This window comes from Colobus angolensis, unplaced genomic scaffold (assembly GCF_000951035.1).
Source record: "Colobus angolensis palliatus isolate OR3802 unplaced genomic scaffold, Cang.pa_1.0 Scaffold360, whole genome shotgun sequence".
NCBI classification, from domain to species: Eukaryota; Metazoa; Chordata; class Mammalia; order Primates; family Cercopithecidae; genus Colobus; species Colobus angolensis.
The window spans coordinates 2,804,398-2,818,129 of record NW_012116933.1 but is presented as its reverse complement, the minus strand read 5'-3'; the positions used below and the strand labels follow the sequence as shown (position 1 = coordinate 2,818,129).

The 13,732-nt window shown below is 37.6% G+C and overlaps 1 protein-coding gene across 1 annotated transcript in view; it reads left to right on the top strand.

Moving 5' to 3' along the window:
- The first annotated feature begins 2,582 nt into the window (after positions 1–2,582).
- Positions 2,583–13,732, top strand: part of LOC105519904 (multidrug resistance-associated protein 1-like) — a 97,118-nt gene continuing 85,968 nt past the window's right edge. Inside the window, exons 1-3 of the mRNA XM_011953440.1 lie at positions 2,583–2,789; positions 6,341–6,402; positions 13,349–13,496. Coding sequence (XP_011808830.1) covers positions 2,724–2,789; positions 6,341–6,402; positions 13,349–13,496 — 276 coding nt within the window. The 5' untranslated portion in view covers positions 2,583–2,723. The remainder of the gene's footprint in view (positions 2,790–6,340; positions 6,403–13,348; positions 13,497–13,732) is intronic.

The following is a 13,732-nucleotide window of genomic DNA, read 5'->3' as shown; positions in this document are numbered from 1 at the left end:
TCTCAATAAATGTGTAGAAGGTGAATTGGAAAGATATTTACTAGTTGCTCCAGACGACTTCTGGTGGGGAAAATAAATGGACTAGACAATAAGTAGATGAAAAATATAAATAAAATAGAAAGTCACTTCACAAAATGATACTGATAGTAAGCAGTGAACTGAATAATATTGTTAATTTAATTTTTATATCAAAGTTAGCAAGAACAATGAAAATTACATCTACCCAATTTCCCACCCCTCATAAAAACATAGCCTACAATTGTCTTGAAGAAAGAGGTTCTCTTGTCTCTGCCATAGTGACAGGGATATGCCCAACTAACTGTGGAAAACAGTCAGCTCTTTCTTTCAACCTTACTCATTAGCCTCACAGTCTGACTCTGTTTATGAGGCTGTCCTCCACCAGCCAGAAAGGATGACATGCCATACCTGCAAAACTTGTACAGCATCAACAGAATGAATCTTTCCAACAAGCCAAAACATTGACCATTGTGGCATAGAATATGCCCCACCCATTACTAAATCTAGATATCCTTTTATTCCACCTTCTCATGATTTTCTTTTTCCTCGAAAACAAAAGTATTTCTTTCATAGTCCAGCTAGCATGATACATCAGCGAGTCAGAATTCTAACTTTGTTGTAAGGTTTCATGAATGTCCGATCCTCTTATTTTGTATTTTTCTATTTCCTAGGTAAATCTGAGTATTTCACCCAGTTTTCCTTAACTAGGCATTGAAAACTCAGTTTTTTCTTACAAACCTTCATGTCTTCCTGCTCATTTGCACAGTCTTATCTTGCACCTTCTATAAAATGGAGAAACTTGACATTAAAATGTAATTTTTATTACATTTTGAGGGATTCCCAGATAATTTTTTCCCCAATCTCCTTAGGTAGGGACTTCTTTACTATAGTCGCCACACACATCTATTACCCTCCCCAACTTCTACACAATTTTGGGGGGCATTCCTCCCTTCTCCCACCGATCAAGGAGCCAGGTATCTCTACCAAGCTGAGTAAATGCTGCCAGTTGCTAGCACCAACATTACCTGAGAGGACTGATTCCTAGAGGTCAAAGACAAATGCTGGGTTTGGTGCCTGAGTTGGTTTTAGGCTTCATTTTCTTCCTGGCTTCCTCCTCCCTGGCACAGGTTCAAAGTTGTTTCTTTCCTCATAACTATATCTGAAAAAGCAAGGCCCATTCTACTAGAAGACCTTGTATTTTCCGTGGAGAATCCACAGAGTGAGCAGTTTGAAAGTGCAGATAAGAGGAGGGTTCTTCAGGCTGTGGCTGCTGAGTGAGAGCGAGGTGTTCCCAAATTGGTGCACGTATTTGTGGAAAGGAGACAAAGTTTCTAAGTCCTGAGCTGCACCCTTAATTCTTCACAGACACGTTGATTTTAAAGTTAAACCTACAACTACCTCCTTGCGTAGGGCCAAGCAAGCATGGTATTAAGAGAGGAAGACAAATGAATTGTGTTCCAAACATTCCCCAGGACTTCAGTTCCATAAGGTATCATCTGGTCGAATTCATCTGTGGAAGTTGTGTGGTTCCTCAGTTTCACCCATTCTATGGCCAGCCCAGACTTCCCCAGGTAGGACTCATGCCCCTTCCTCCAGAAAGCAGGACTTCTCCTGTCCTAAATCCTCCATTCTCTCCATCTACCAGTTAAATAAATCCCAGGCAGTAGACGGAAAGTTCCTTGTCCTGAAGTATAATATCCAGCCTTGTAAAATACTACATGGCCTTATCTTTATCTTCACATTTAGGAATTTCTAATATTTCTCCCTCTTTTGTTGCTTCAGGTGCCAAATAAAACAAAATGCTTCATCAAACCAATGACATACATCATGTGTCAAGTATCTGCCTCAAAGTAACTTGTTGCGTACTCCTTACTTCTGTATACAGACTCACAGTTTCTTAGTATTTACTAAAAATCAGAATGCAATTCTTTAATTTTTTTGTTCCCCTTTTGTACATCATGTGTCACCTTTAATTCTTTGTTCATCCTAGTTACTATGAAATTTTTCATTTACTTGCTTTGTAGTTACTTTGAAGAGTAAAATGTAGATGAGATGCAGTATACTGTTAAGGTTTTCTAATACTACGGGGAGTGTTTCATTTGTTTGTAAAGTTAAGGCCATTGCAATAAATTTGCTCCTTAAAATTCTACTGACACTTGTTCTTAATATTTTTTAAGAGACAGCTGTTAGTTACACTGTCTGCAAAAGTAATATCACCCCAGCGAGAAACTAGCTTTGTGCTTCTGTCATAAAAGGGACACAGGTTTGTTTTTTGTTTCTTTTTCTTTTTTATTATACTTTATGTTCTATAGAGTACATGTGCACAACGTGCAGGTTTGTTACATATGTATACATGTGCCGTGTTGGTGTGCTGCACCCATTAACTCGCCATTTACATTAGGTTTCTAATAGGAAATGGAAAGGAGAGAACTACTGAGTCAAGTGCAAACTCCCCGCCAGGCAGAGAGCAGAACTGTCCTTGCCCGGCTCCCTCTGCACCTTCCCTCGTCTGGGCCCAACCCCATTCCACCCGCACCCCGCCCCAGGCGCACTGGCTGGGACTGACAGGCCGGGACTAAGGTGACAGCTGACTGCTGGGCGGAGTGCGTGTCCTCCCACCGTGCCGGCGCTGAGCTGACAGTCCGCTGTCAAGGAAAGTGACAGCCGCAGCCAGCTCGCAGCCAGCGGCCAGACGCCCGCGGACCATGCTCTGCAGTCCGCAGAACTGGGGCGGCTCCTATCAGCGGGTCCGCGGGGGGCTTGATGCACAGGTAAAGTTCTCTGGTTCTTAGGGGAGAGGAGAGGCGGATCGTGGGGCCACTGTGGGTGCGGGAGTGGAAGTGGGGAGAGGTGAGTCCTCGAACCCTGGATGTGGACTGACGAGCTCTTGTTTGAGTAGCCATCACACACGGGACAGACAGACCCGCATACATACTCAATCCTGGAAGCAGAGATCAGAGATCAGGGTGGGTGCAACTTGAACCACAGGAGCTCAGTCTTGGTAGTGCTGGAGGAGAGGAGGAGGCATCTTTGTTTGAAGAGATAAGTAACTCCCCCATAACCAGAAAGGATGGGTGGACCTGTCATCGCTGAAGGGACACAGGTTGGAGGGGAATTCTACAACCAGTGAGTGATCCCATTAAAACCGCAGAGCATTGGGGATTAATAATACTCAGTATGGATTTTGGGACCCAGGTCTGGGGCAAATCCAGAAACTTCAGACACTTAATTGTGCTCTGCTCTTGCGCACTATACCTTATGCTTCTACAGTGGGAGTCAGGTGCTAAGGCGGTAGTCAGAGAAATGAACCCTACAGTTGTGTATTAGGGACAATTCCCCTAACAAGAGTTCTATTTGTTTCACTTATCATCACTATAGAAGACATGGGCTTAGAAACAGCCCTGTTGTCCTAACAAAGAAAAACTACATCATTCCGATTCAGGGGCACTTGTTCTAATCCTGGCTTTTTCAGTAACTCTGAGTGTCAAATATATGTGACATCTATTCTGATCGCATACAAAATCAAACTATAAATTTATTTAAAATTAAGTTATATGTAAACTACTTTTATAAAAGTCTATAAAATAGAAGGGCTGAATAAGTTCCTTGAAAATGTGGAAAAGTTCCATCACTATAGCGTGCCTCTTTTTACTGTACTGTAGAGATGGCAGGCTCAATTGTGCAAGCTGGTTTAATATCATTAGTGTAACAGCCAAGGTGACCAAAGGCAGTAAATTATGAATTTGTAGTTGAAAAATTATAAAACTCAATTTTTTCACCCCAAATTCTAGTTGATTCTTCCTCCAGTATTCAAACACTGTTTCCTTGATTATTATTCAACTTTGACAGCCTTCATAGATCAGGAATCCACTTAAACAAGGTCGAAAATACTCATTTTAATTTCATTTTGTATTTGCTATTTCCATGATGTCAAATTTTTTAAAAAGTTGATGGTAGCCGAGCACAGTGGCTCACGCCTGTTAATCCCAGCACTCTGGGAGGCCAGGCATGGAGGCACACTCATGTAGTCTGAGCTACTTGGAGGGGCTGAGGTGGAAGGATTACTTGAGCCTGGGAGATTGAGGCTGCGGTGAGCCATGTTCGCTCCAGTTCACTGAAGCCTGGGCACATAGTGAGACACCATCTCAAAAAAAAAATTGATGGCTTCAAAATGTGAAAAAACCTCTGTCTACTTACATATTGTTTTCATATTTTTAATACAACAGATCTCAGGTAAAAATCCCTATGTAACTAAAAGCTAAGAACATACCTTTCTAATTGAATTTTTATGGCTAACATGGTGACCTGTGAATAGATGCTTCTAAATATTTTTTTGTGGGTAGTGATTAGCATCCATCCATTCATTCGGTCAGTCATCCAAAACATGTTCATTATGAGCTGGGCCCTGGGCCTTGAGAAACTGGAGATTTGTCCAGAAGCTAGAGATACAGAGATAAATCAGCTATAGTTTCTGTCTTCCAGTGGCACTAAATCTAGTAAGAGAGAAGCACCTTCCAGGAAATAAAGAGAGAGTTGGGTAACATGAGGGTAAATTCAGTGAGTGCCAACCTGAAGGAGCTCTTAAGTCCTCCCTGAGGAGTATGTTAAGGTTGCTCTGGTAATACAGAACCTGTTTCAGAGCCTTGGACTGGAGTGAGAGGACAGAAATTACAAAAGGCACTGAAAACTGAGCAGGATTGAAGCACAAAAGCCAGGAGAAGGGAGGCAGAAGGAAGTGGGCAGTAGGAAAGGTGTAGGTAGTGGAAAACAGGGCTGCATGGGTACAGAGTTGAGAGTGTGGATTTAGAACTGGAGTAGAGGATAAACTAAGTGGTTTAGCTCTTGTTTCCAATACTTTGTTGCAAGACCCTAGGCGAGTTTCTTAAACTCTGGGTGTTAGTTTCCATTTCCATAAAATAGTGGTGACAGAAATTATTCCACCATAAAGATATTTTACATTTAGTGAAATAATGTACTTAGTACAGAATTTAGCACATTTTAAGTGATTAAAAAATGTAAGTTTTATCTGTCTGGGCATGATGGCGCACACTGATAATCCCAGCACTTTGAGAGGCTGAGAGGGGTGGATCACTTGAGGTCAGGAGTACCAGACCAGCTTGGCCAACATGGGGAAACCCCGTCTCTACTAACAATACAAAAATTAGCCGAGCCTGGTGGCAGACGCCTGTAATTCCAGCTACTCAGGAGGCTGAGGCAGGAGAGTATATATATCTTACATGATTAATATTATATATCTTACATGATTAATATTATATAATTTGTTATAACAGAGAGAACAGATCTGGCATCAAATATATTTTCTCATCTCTACTTTGGGCATTTTGTTGTATATGACAAAATTTGGATTTACTCATTTCTTCTAGCTTCAGAATTTTTTAAATTGGTAAATACTGATTATGGAATCAGAACTGAGTTAGAGAAGATCACTAGAAAATTTCTTAAATGTTAGACAGTTTCTAAAAATCAAAATTAACTTGGTGACTAGTCTTACTTTTTAAAATGCAAAGAGATTGATGCTGACTATAAAAACAAAAAATGGTTGTTTTTGAGACTTCTCTTTTTAAACCTCTTTTCTCTTAGTTAAACCAATATAGTAAATGGGAAAACTTTATGGAAATGTTATAACCCACCCCAAAATAACATGTAATTGTGACAAATATGTAATTGTGTATATAATTTTAAAAATATGTAAACACATACAGAAGTACACCAGATAACTATTATATTCTCTTATTTTTCTATTTTTCAGAAAAAGAAAACTATCTTTAGCAATTTAAATGCTTTACATTTATCTTATATATACATATATATAATACATATGTGTATAAATTATTCATTTATATTATACTGTCACATAATTGTATTAATTGTAAATAGCCAATATGGGCTATTAAGTTCAACGAACTGTCCCTCTGTATGTGTACAAAGATATATGTACACATAAATGTATATGTACGTATATTGTATATGTATATATTGTATACAAATACATATAATTGTAAATTTACAGTTCTAAAATCTCTCTATGTATGTATATGTACATGAACCTACAATTTTCCTTTCCAACATGATTCATTGCTACATACACCATCGCAATGTTGAGAGAAATCCTGAAATTCCTCCAGTCCAACCACCATACAAGAATATCTTCACTTAACTATACTTCTTAAGAATTATAACAACATATCTGCAACTATTAGTAGAATAAATAATTTCAGGTTTACTTTTCTGACAAAACATATTCCAAATGTAAATTAAAATATTTGCTTTATACACTACCCTCTGTATTTTTTCTTTTCAGAAATACAGTCCAGAGAAAACTGCCTCATTTTTCAGTAAAGTGACATATTCCTGGTTTAGCAGGTAGGAATTTTACTAATATATTTGTAGCATTCCACACTGAAAAAGATCCCAAGGGAAATGACACCTGAATTTTCTTTAATCTCAATGTGAATTGTTGTACAAAGTTGTCTCATATTACTTATTACACAGAAATCATAGGTAAAAACATACTAAACAGTTCCACAGATAACAGGACTAATATTCCTCCAATATGTCTGTCCCTTTATAGAGTTTTCATCTCATTAGCACTAGGGAAGGACAGAAAAATGAACTTCTTTTTTAGCATCGAGTATATGCTATCCACTTTGTGTTTATTATTTCATTAAATTCTCCCCGAAGCGCTATGAGAAAGGCATTTGCATGAGAAAAATTTAGGCTCAGGAAAGGAGAAGCATCTGTCCATTGATACTCATGTAGGAGTAAGTATGTGTTTTAAACCAATTTCTGATGAGTTCATGTTTCATGCTTTATTTTTGCTATGTCATTCTACTTTTTATTAGAAATGCTCTCTTATATACTCATATATGCTACTATTAAAACACACACACACACAGCCCTAATCATTTTATAAGACGTGTATTATGGGTTTCCTTATAGAATAATTCATCCATAATGTATGATGAGGGTTCAGAATTTCTTCGGGAGATACCATTTTGAACTTTGATTTTAACACATAAATTAAATCGTATTGAATGGAAAGAGTTGATATTTTCTTATTTTATAAATTCAGAAGCTTTCTTTAGAAATGTATTTCTTTTCCACCATAACAGAAAGTTCATAATAATATGAAGTTAAATTTGTCTTTCTAGCTTTATGCCCATTGCTTTACAGTTCACGGAAACAAAATTACTCAGTTTTATCTACAGATATGTTCCCACAGGCGGATTAATCTTTTAAAATATGATTGGGTACTAGATGCCCCAAACTCTGCTAGTCTTTAAAAATGCAGAGATAAATGACTTAGTTTCTGTCTTCTAGGAATTCATAGTAGAATTAAAAAGATTAAAAAGTATATCACCGGCCGGGTGCGGTGGCTCAAGTCTGTAATCCCAGCACTTTGGGAGGCCAAGACGGGCGGATCACGAGGTCAGGAGATGGAGACCATCCTGGCTAACACGGTGAAACTCCATCTCTACTAAAAAAAATACAAAAAAAAAAAAAAACTAGCCGGGCGAGGTGGCGGCGCCTGTAGTCCCAGCTACTCGGGAGGCTGAGGCAGGAGAATGGCGGGAACCCGGGAGGCGGAGCTTGCAGTGAGCTGAGATTGGGCCACTGCACTCCAGCCTGGGCGACAGAGCGAGACTCCGCCTCAAAAAAAAAAAAAGTATACCACCATTACAAAAAAGGGGACAAGGCAACATAAGCATAACCAACAAACACACATTTTCAGGAGTGTCATCTAATCGAGTTTGCGCAACTAGGGACCATTTCAGGGATACCAATGCTTTCACTTAACATTTAAAGATGTGTAAGAGTGAGTAACGTGGTATCCCAAGTTAAGCAAATAAAATGTGAAAACCACATAATAAAAGGTGGGAAAGAACTGGCTGGGAAGTTTAGACATGGTGAAAAACTATGGGTTGAGACTGAGACATTTTTAGTTTTTGAGATACATATGAAGCATCACATGAAAATGAGTTTGGATATGTGACTTCCAGGCTTCGAATAAACCTTTGACCTATAGATATGGATTTGGTAGTCACTGACTAGAAGACAGTAGTTGAAACCATGCGTATGAATGAGATTGCCCAGAGGAAGAACCCATTGAATAGGTTGAACAAATGCAACATTGGCAATCCTCAGTATTTAAAAGGCAAGAGAAAGAGGAGTCTACAAAAAAAAAACTAAGTAAAGGTGTTCAGAATATATTATAAGAGAAATATCTGATGAAATAGTATGAGTGACAGGAAAGAAAAGAGAGACTGTCAAGAAAGTAAAAAAATAAAGTGGTCAATAGGGCCAAATACTGAAAAGGAGTAAATTAAAATAATAACTAAATATTCTCCATTAAATTTGTCAACATGAAGATCATTGGGGAGTTTTTTAAAGCAATTGAGGTAGAAAATGTATATACTTGTGAGCAAATACTTGAGCATAAGGGATTAAATTGTGGTAAGATTTTCAAGTTACACAAATCTAGGAATCTCTTAAAGAGGATAGCAAAACTATGTAACATTAAGCAGCACACTAGAAAAAAGAAAGCATAGCTAGAAATGTAAATGTGAGCTATTTACAGTTAATGTTTTTAATACTTCAAATTTGTGTATGTATAGAAGTGTTTTCCAAACCTGAATTTTGTTTATGGAGAAGTTGAGAGGAAGAGTGACACCTACCCCAGCTTTAAAAAATTCCAGTCTCGGGCTGGGCGCGATGGCTCACGCCTGTAAATCCCAGCACTTTGGGAGGCCGAGGCGGGTGGATCACGAGGTCAGGAAATCGGGACCATCCTCGCTAACACGGTGAAACCCTGTCTCTACTAAAAATACAAAAAATTAGCCGGGAGTGGTGGCGGCGCCTGTGGTCCCAGCTACTGGAGAGGCTGAGGCAGGAGAATGGTGGGAACCCGGGAGGCGGAGCTTGCAGTGAGCCGAGATCGCCCCACTCACTTCAGCCTGGGCGACGGAGCAAGACTCAGTCTCAAAAATAAATAAAAAAAAAATAAAAAATAAAAAACTCCAGTCTCATTTTAAAGTCATAGGTATCACAGAATTTAAGTAATGCAAATAAAATTAATTTTAAATAAATGTAGTTTTAAAGTTTGATTATCAAACTATAAAGCCTATATGCATATATATTAAATATTGCAAACATTATTTTAGCATTCCTGAAGAAGCTGAAATTAAGTTTAATAAGCAAGATAAGACACAGCAAATCTTCAAATATGACAACCAGCATTTTGAAATCATATCTTAAGTCAATCAAACAAACCATCAAGCTCTAACTGTGAATATCACATTTATTTTCTAGTTTAATTTGAATATCTCAGAATTAGATACGAAATATTTTCATAGAATGTTGTTATCCAGGACTGTCATTAGCATGAATCTAATTCGATTTCTTATGTGGTGATTAAACAATTGTAGCAGAAACCTAACTATTGTACAAGAGAATGTCCCTTTGAAGACAAAGATGAATTGTATTCTCAGATCCATTTTTGGAGTTACAGAATAGTGTCAAATTATTTCCTAGAACAAATTCAAGCATCAATAATTATATGAATAACTCAATTAAAATGTGCTCAGAAGACACAATAATTAAAAATTATATACTTATGAGCCTTAATTCCTAAGACAATAGCTATCTAGATCATTGTGATGATCAAATAATTACCAAGCCTTTATTAGCAAATATAATCTGTCACCAGTGTATAATAATCATGGCCAGAGACATACACAGAAAAATCTAGTAAGAGTTTTCATAGGTCACAATCCTGTTATTATTTTAACCGGATACACCATTCAATATGTCCTTTTTCTCACATATTAAAAAATTTGTACATTAAACAACTTTCTCCCATCCTATAATTTTTGGCCAGATTGCTTTCTTTCCTTTTCCCATAACATAATACCTCTTTCCAGAAATGTTTTAAAAAGTGATTAATAGTAATAAAATTGATAATGCTACTATATATTTGCACATTCTAAGTATTCAAATATTACTCATCTATAAAAGTTATATTTCAGCTCATCTTCCTAACAGAATGCCATTGTTTTTCTATTCTCTTCACATGAGTTGGTTGAGATATTTATGCACACTTGTTAATTCTGAGTGTAGTCAAAATTTTCTCTAAGATAATAACATTTAAGAGTGGAAATTGTATTCGTCAGTTCTCACCCTGCTATGAAGAAATATCCGAGACTGGGTGATTTATAAGGGAAAGAGGTTTAATTGACTCACAGTTCCACAGGGCTGGGGAGGCCTCAGGAAATGTACAATCATGGCAGAAGGAGAAGCAAATACGTCCTTCACCTGGCAGCAGGAAGAAGTGCCAAACAAAGTGAGAAAAGCCCCTTATAAAACCATCAGATCTTGTGCAAACTTGCTCACTATCATGAGAACGGCAGCATGGGGGTAACCACCCCTGTGATCAGTTACCTCCCACCAGGTCCCTTCCACGACATGTGGGGATTGTGTGAACTGCGATTCAAGATGAGATTTGGGTGGGAACAAAGCCAAACCATATCAGAAGTAACACATTTCACTGTCTGCTTTTTGCTAAGTTAGCCCTGGTTTGTTTTACATATAAAACACCATCACCAGTCTCTGAAGTTCTTAATGTTTAACTGCCTGTAAAAATGAGAAATTAATTCTGTTCTGCCTGCTTTGGGGAGTTGTGAGAATCAAATTCATTGATGTGAATGTCCTTTGAAAAGAAACATCATTCTAAAAATACGAGATACATGTGTAAACTTTATTAATCGTTTTAGGAATAAAGTCCACAGGTTGATGGGTTCTTGGTCCTCGTTGTTTCCCAAAAAGCTGCCTCAACATTTGATTTAAATAAGTACCATTTTCTTATCACTTCCTTGCTTATTCTTTTTCCAAACTCTTGTGTGGGAAGGTAAGGCCACCCATGTGATCAGAGTCTATTAGAAGAGGGCAAAAGATGGTGGAGGGGAGCACACATCTGGGAAAAAAGTCAAGGCAGTTAAACCACTAACCCATGAAAGTCACAATCAAGTCAGCTTAAGTGTCACTTTTAGATGCTGCATTATTTGGGGAAGCATGAAAGCAAGAGGTCACTTTTCCCTGAACCAAAACCGCTGAGTTTTGCACAGTTCTAACTCAAAATGCTGAGGCAGTAAATGTTATTAAAAATGCTTTTCTAAAAGTCAATGCAGTCTTATTTTGAAAATGAATATTTATTTTATGGAATGAAATAGAACTTAATATGACATGAAAGTAGTTTGTTGCTTAATATGTTTTTAAAAGTGCACTGCAGGAAAATGTCCAGCATATTTGAGCCAACAGAAACATGATTACGGAAAGTCCCTTCTTATTACATTTAAACCTTTTTGTTAGATATGAATTGTGGTAAGATATTATGTATTATACTAAAAGTAAAATAAAATCTAGTGGAATCTCTTGTTACCATAGGGTTTAAATTCATTCCAGAGTCAATCAATTGAGATTATTTAGTAACAAGGCCAATGAAAGCAGTCCCAATTTGGAGTAGTTTAAGGCATTGTTACCGCCTCGTGGGCTAATACACTTTATACGGACAGAACTTAGGCCAGTCAGAAGGCTTGGATTTAAATATAGGTTTACTTTCCTATTGAAAAAGTCATGTCACCAAAGTCACAAACTATATCTGATTTAAATCACTTCAGAGTGCATTTGACTTCACGTAACAGAATAGCCAAATAATAATAGTTTAAACAAACAGGTATTTATTTTCTTATGTTATTGGAAAGAGGGTGTTGTTGGAAATAGGTTGTTGAGCTATCTCGGAAATGTTATGAAAGGCCCAGATTAGGTTGGTCACAGTGGCTCACACCTGTAATCCCAGCACTTTGGGAGGCCAAGGAAGGTAGATCACTTGAGGCCAGGAGTTCAAGACCAGCGTGGCCAACAGGGCAAAACCCTGTCTCTACTAAAAATAGAAAAAGTAGCCAGGAATTGTGGTGTGTACCTGTAATCCCAGCTACTTGGGAGGCTGAGGCATGAGAATTGCTTGGACCCATGAGGCAGAGGTTGTAGTGAGCAGAGACTGATCCACTGCACTCCAGCCTGGGCAACAGAGCAAGAGTCTGCGTTAAAAAAAAAAAAAAAAAAAAGGCTCAGGTCTTTTCTGTCTTTCTGCTTCCCATCCTTATTATTTGACTTTTTATCCATAGTGGCAAAGATGGCTTTTATATCTCAAAGCATCATAGCTTCAAAGGACACAAGGGAAGGAGAAGGGAGGCAAAATGTTTTCTCATTTTGAAGTTCTGTGCTTTCATTTGAAAAGGAAAGTTCTTCCTAGAAGATATTTGCTTAGGTATTGTTAGCAATACCTAATATAATAATATAATTAATAATATAACTCAGTTATATTATTAATCCCAAGCAGAGGGTAATGAGAGTACCAGGACTGGTTTAGATCAATTATAATTCATAACTCTGTGGCTAAAATAAGACCTGATCATGAGTTCAAGAGATTTTCAACTGAAGACATATCAGATCCCTGTTAGCAGAAAGATGGTAGAGCAGAGCTGTAGGTAAGTACAATTCATTCTCTCCACAGTAACTTCTGTGGTAAAACTACGCTATGCATCTTGTTTCCCTCCCAGTTTAGATCCACCGTTCTTGCATAATTGTTCGCAGTGTCACCCAGGATAAGCTCAATGAATGCAGGAGAGTGGAAAAACTAAGAGGCTGGTGGGGCCTTGCCTTGCTTTTTGAGGCATCAGTTCAGAAACTGCACTCTCACATTGGCTCATATTCTGTTGGTCATAAGGCCAAGGCCAGAGCTTATGGGATAGGGACAAGTACTCCACATCTAGTTGTACAATCTATAAAGTCAAGTGGCAAATTGTACAGAAAGTCCTAGTGGAACAGAAGAAAATTACAAATTCAGAGGTTGGATTCGTTTCCCCTCCAATACAAACCTAAAAGCCAATGTGGGTACTTGAGTGGTCAGGGTAATATTCTACTGTGAAGGTTTGCTATTTAAATTTTAGGAAGTGAGGTCAAGTAGTGAATGAGCTGAGTGGTACACTTCCAAAATATAAGATGAATAAATGAAGTCGGTATTTCGCCGAATAATTGGATGTCTAAACAGCATTTATAAAAACTAAAAATGATTATTGCAAATTATTGACCTCCAGGATAAAACTGTATGATTTTTTTAAACACGGAATCTCGTTATTGTATTTTAATCAATAAAATAATGTATAAATCAAAGAAAGAAGTAAATGCATGACAATTTATTTTCAACTAGATTATTTGTTTTACTATCTCATTTACCTTACTTTTTCATCTTTAGAGTGATTACTTTAGGCTATAAGAGACCTTTGGAGAGAGAGGATCTTTTTGAACTAAATGAAAGTGATTCCTCCTACAATGTGTGCCCCATCTTTGAAAAACAATGGAGAAAGGAAGTTTTAAGGAATCAAGAGAGGCAAAAAGTAAAGGTAATTAATTACGAAGTTCTATTAAATCCTGGAGTAATTACTACCCAAAAACTAGATAAAGCTTTTTTCAAGTATGAAATACTATTATTAATATCAAAATTCCTAAAAGGTGAAATGACGATCTACTTTATAAGCATAATTCATTGCTATTGCAGTCCAGTTCTGTCTTCAAACTACTCGACATTTCTTCTCTTTAATGTTCAGGAGCACATGTGTTGATATGCATGCATATATCT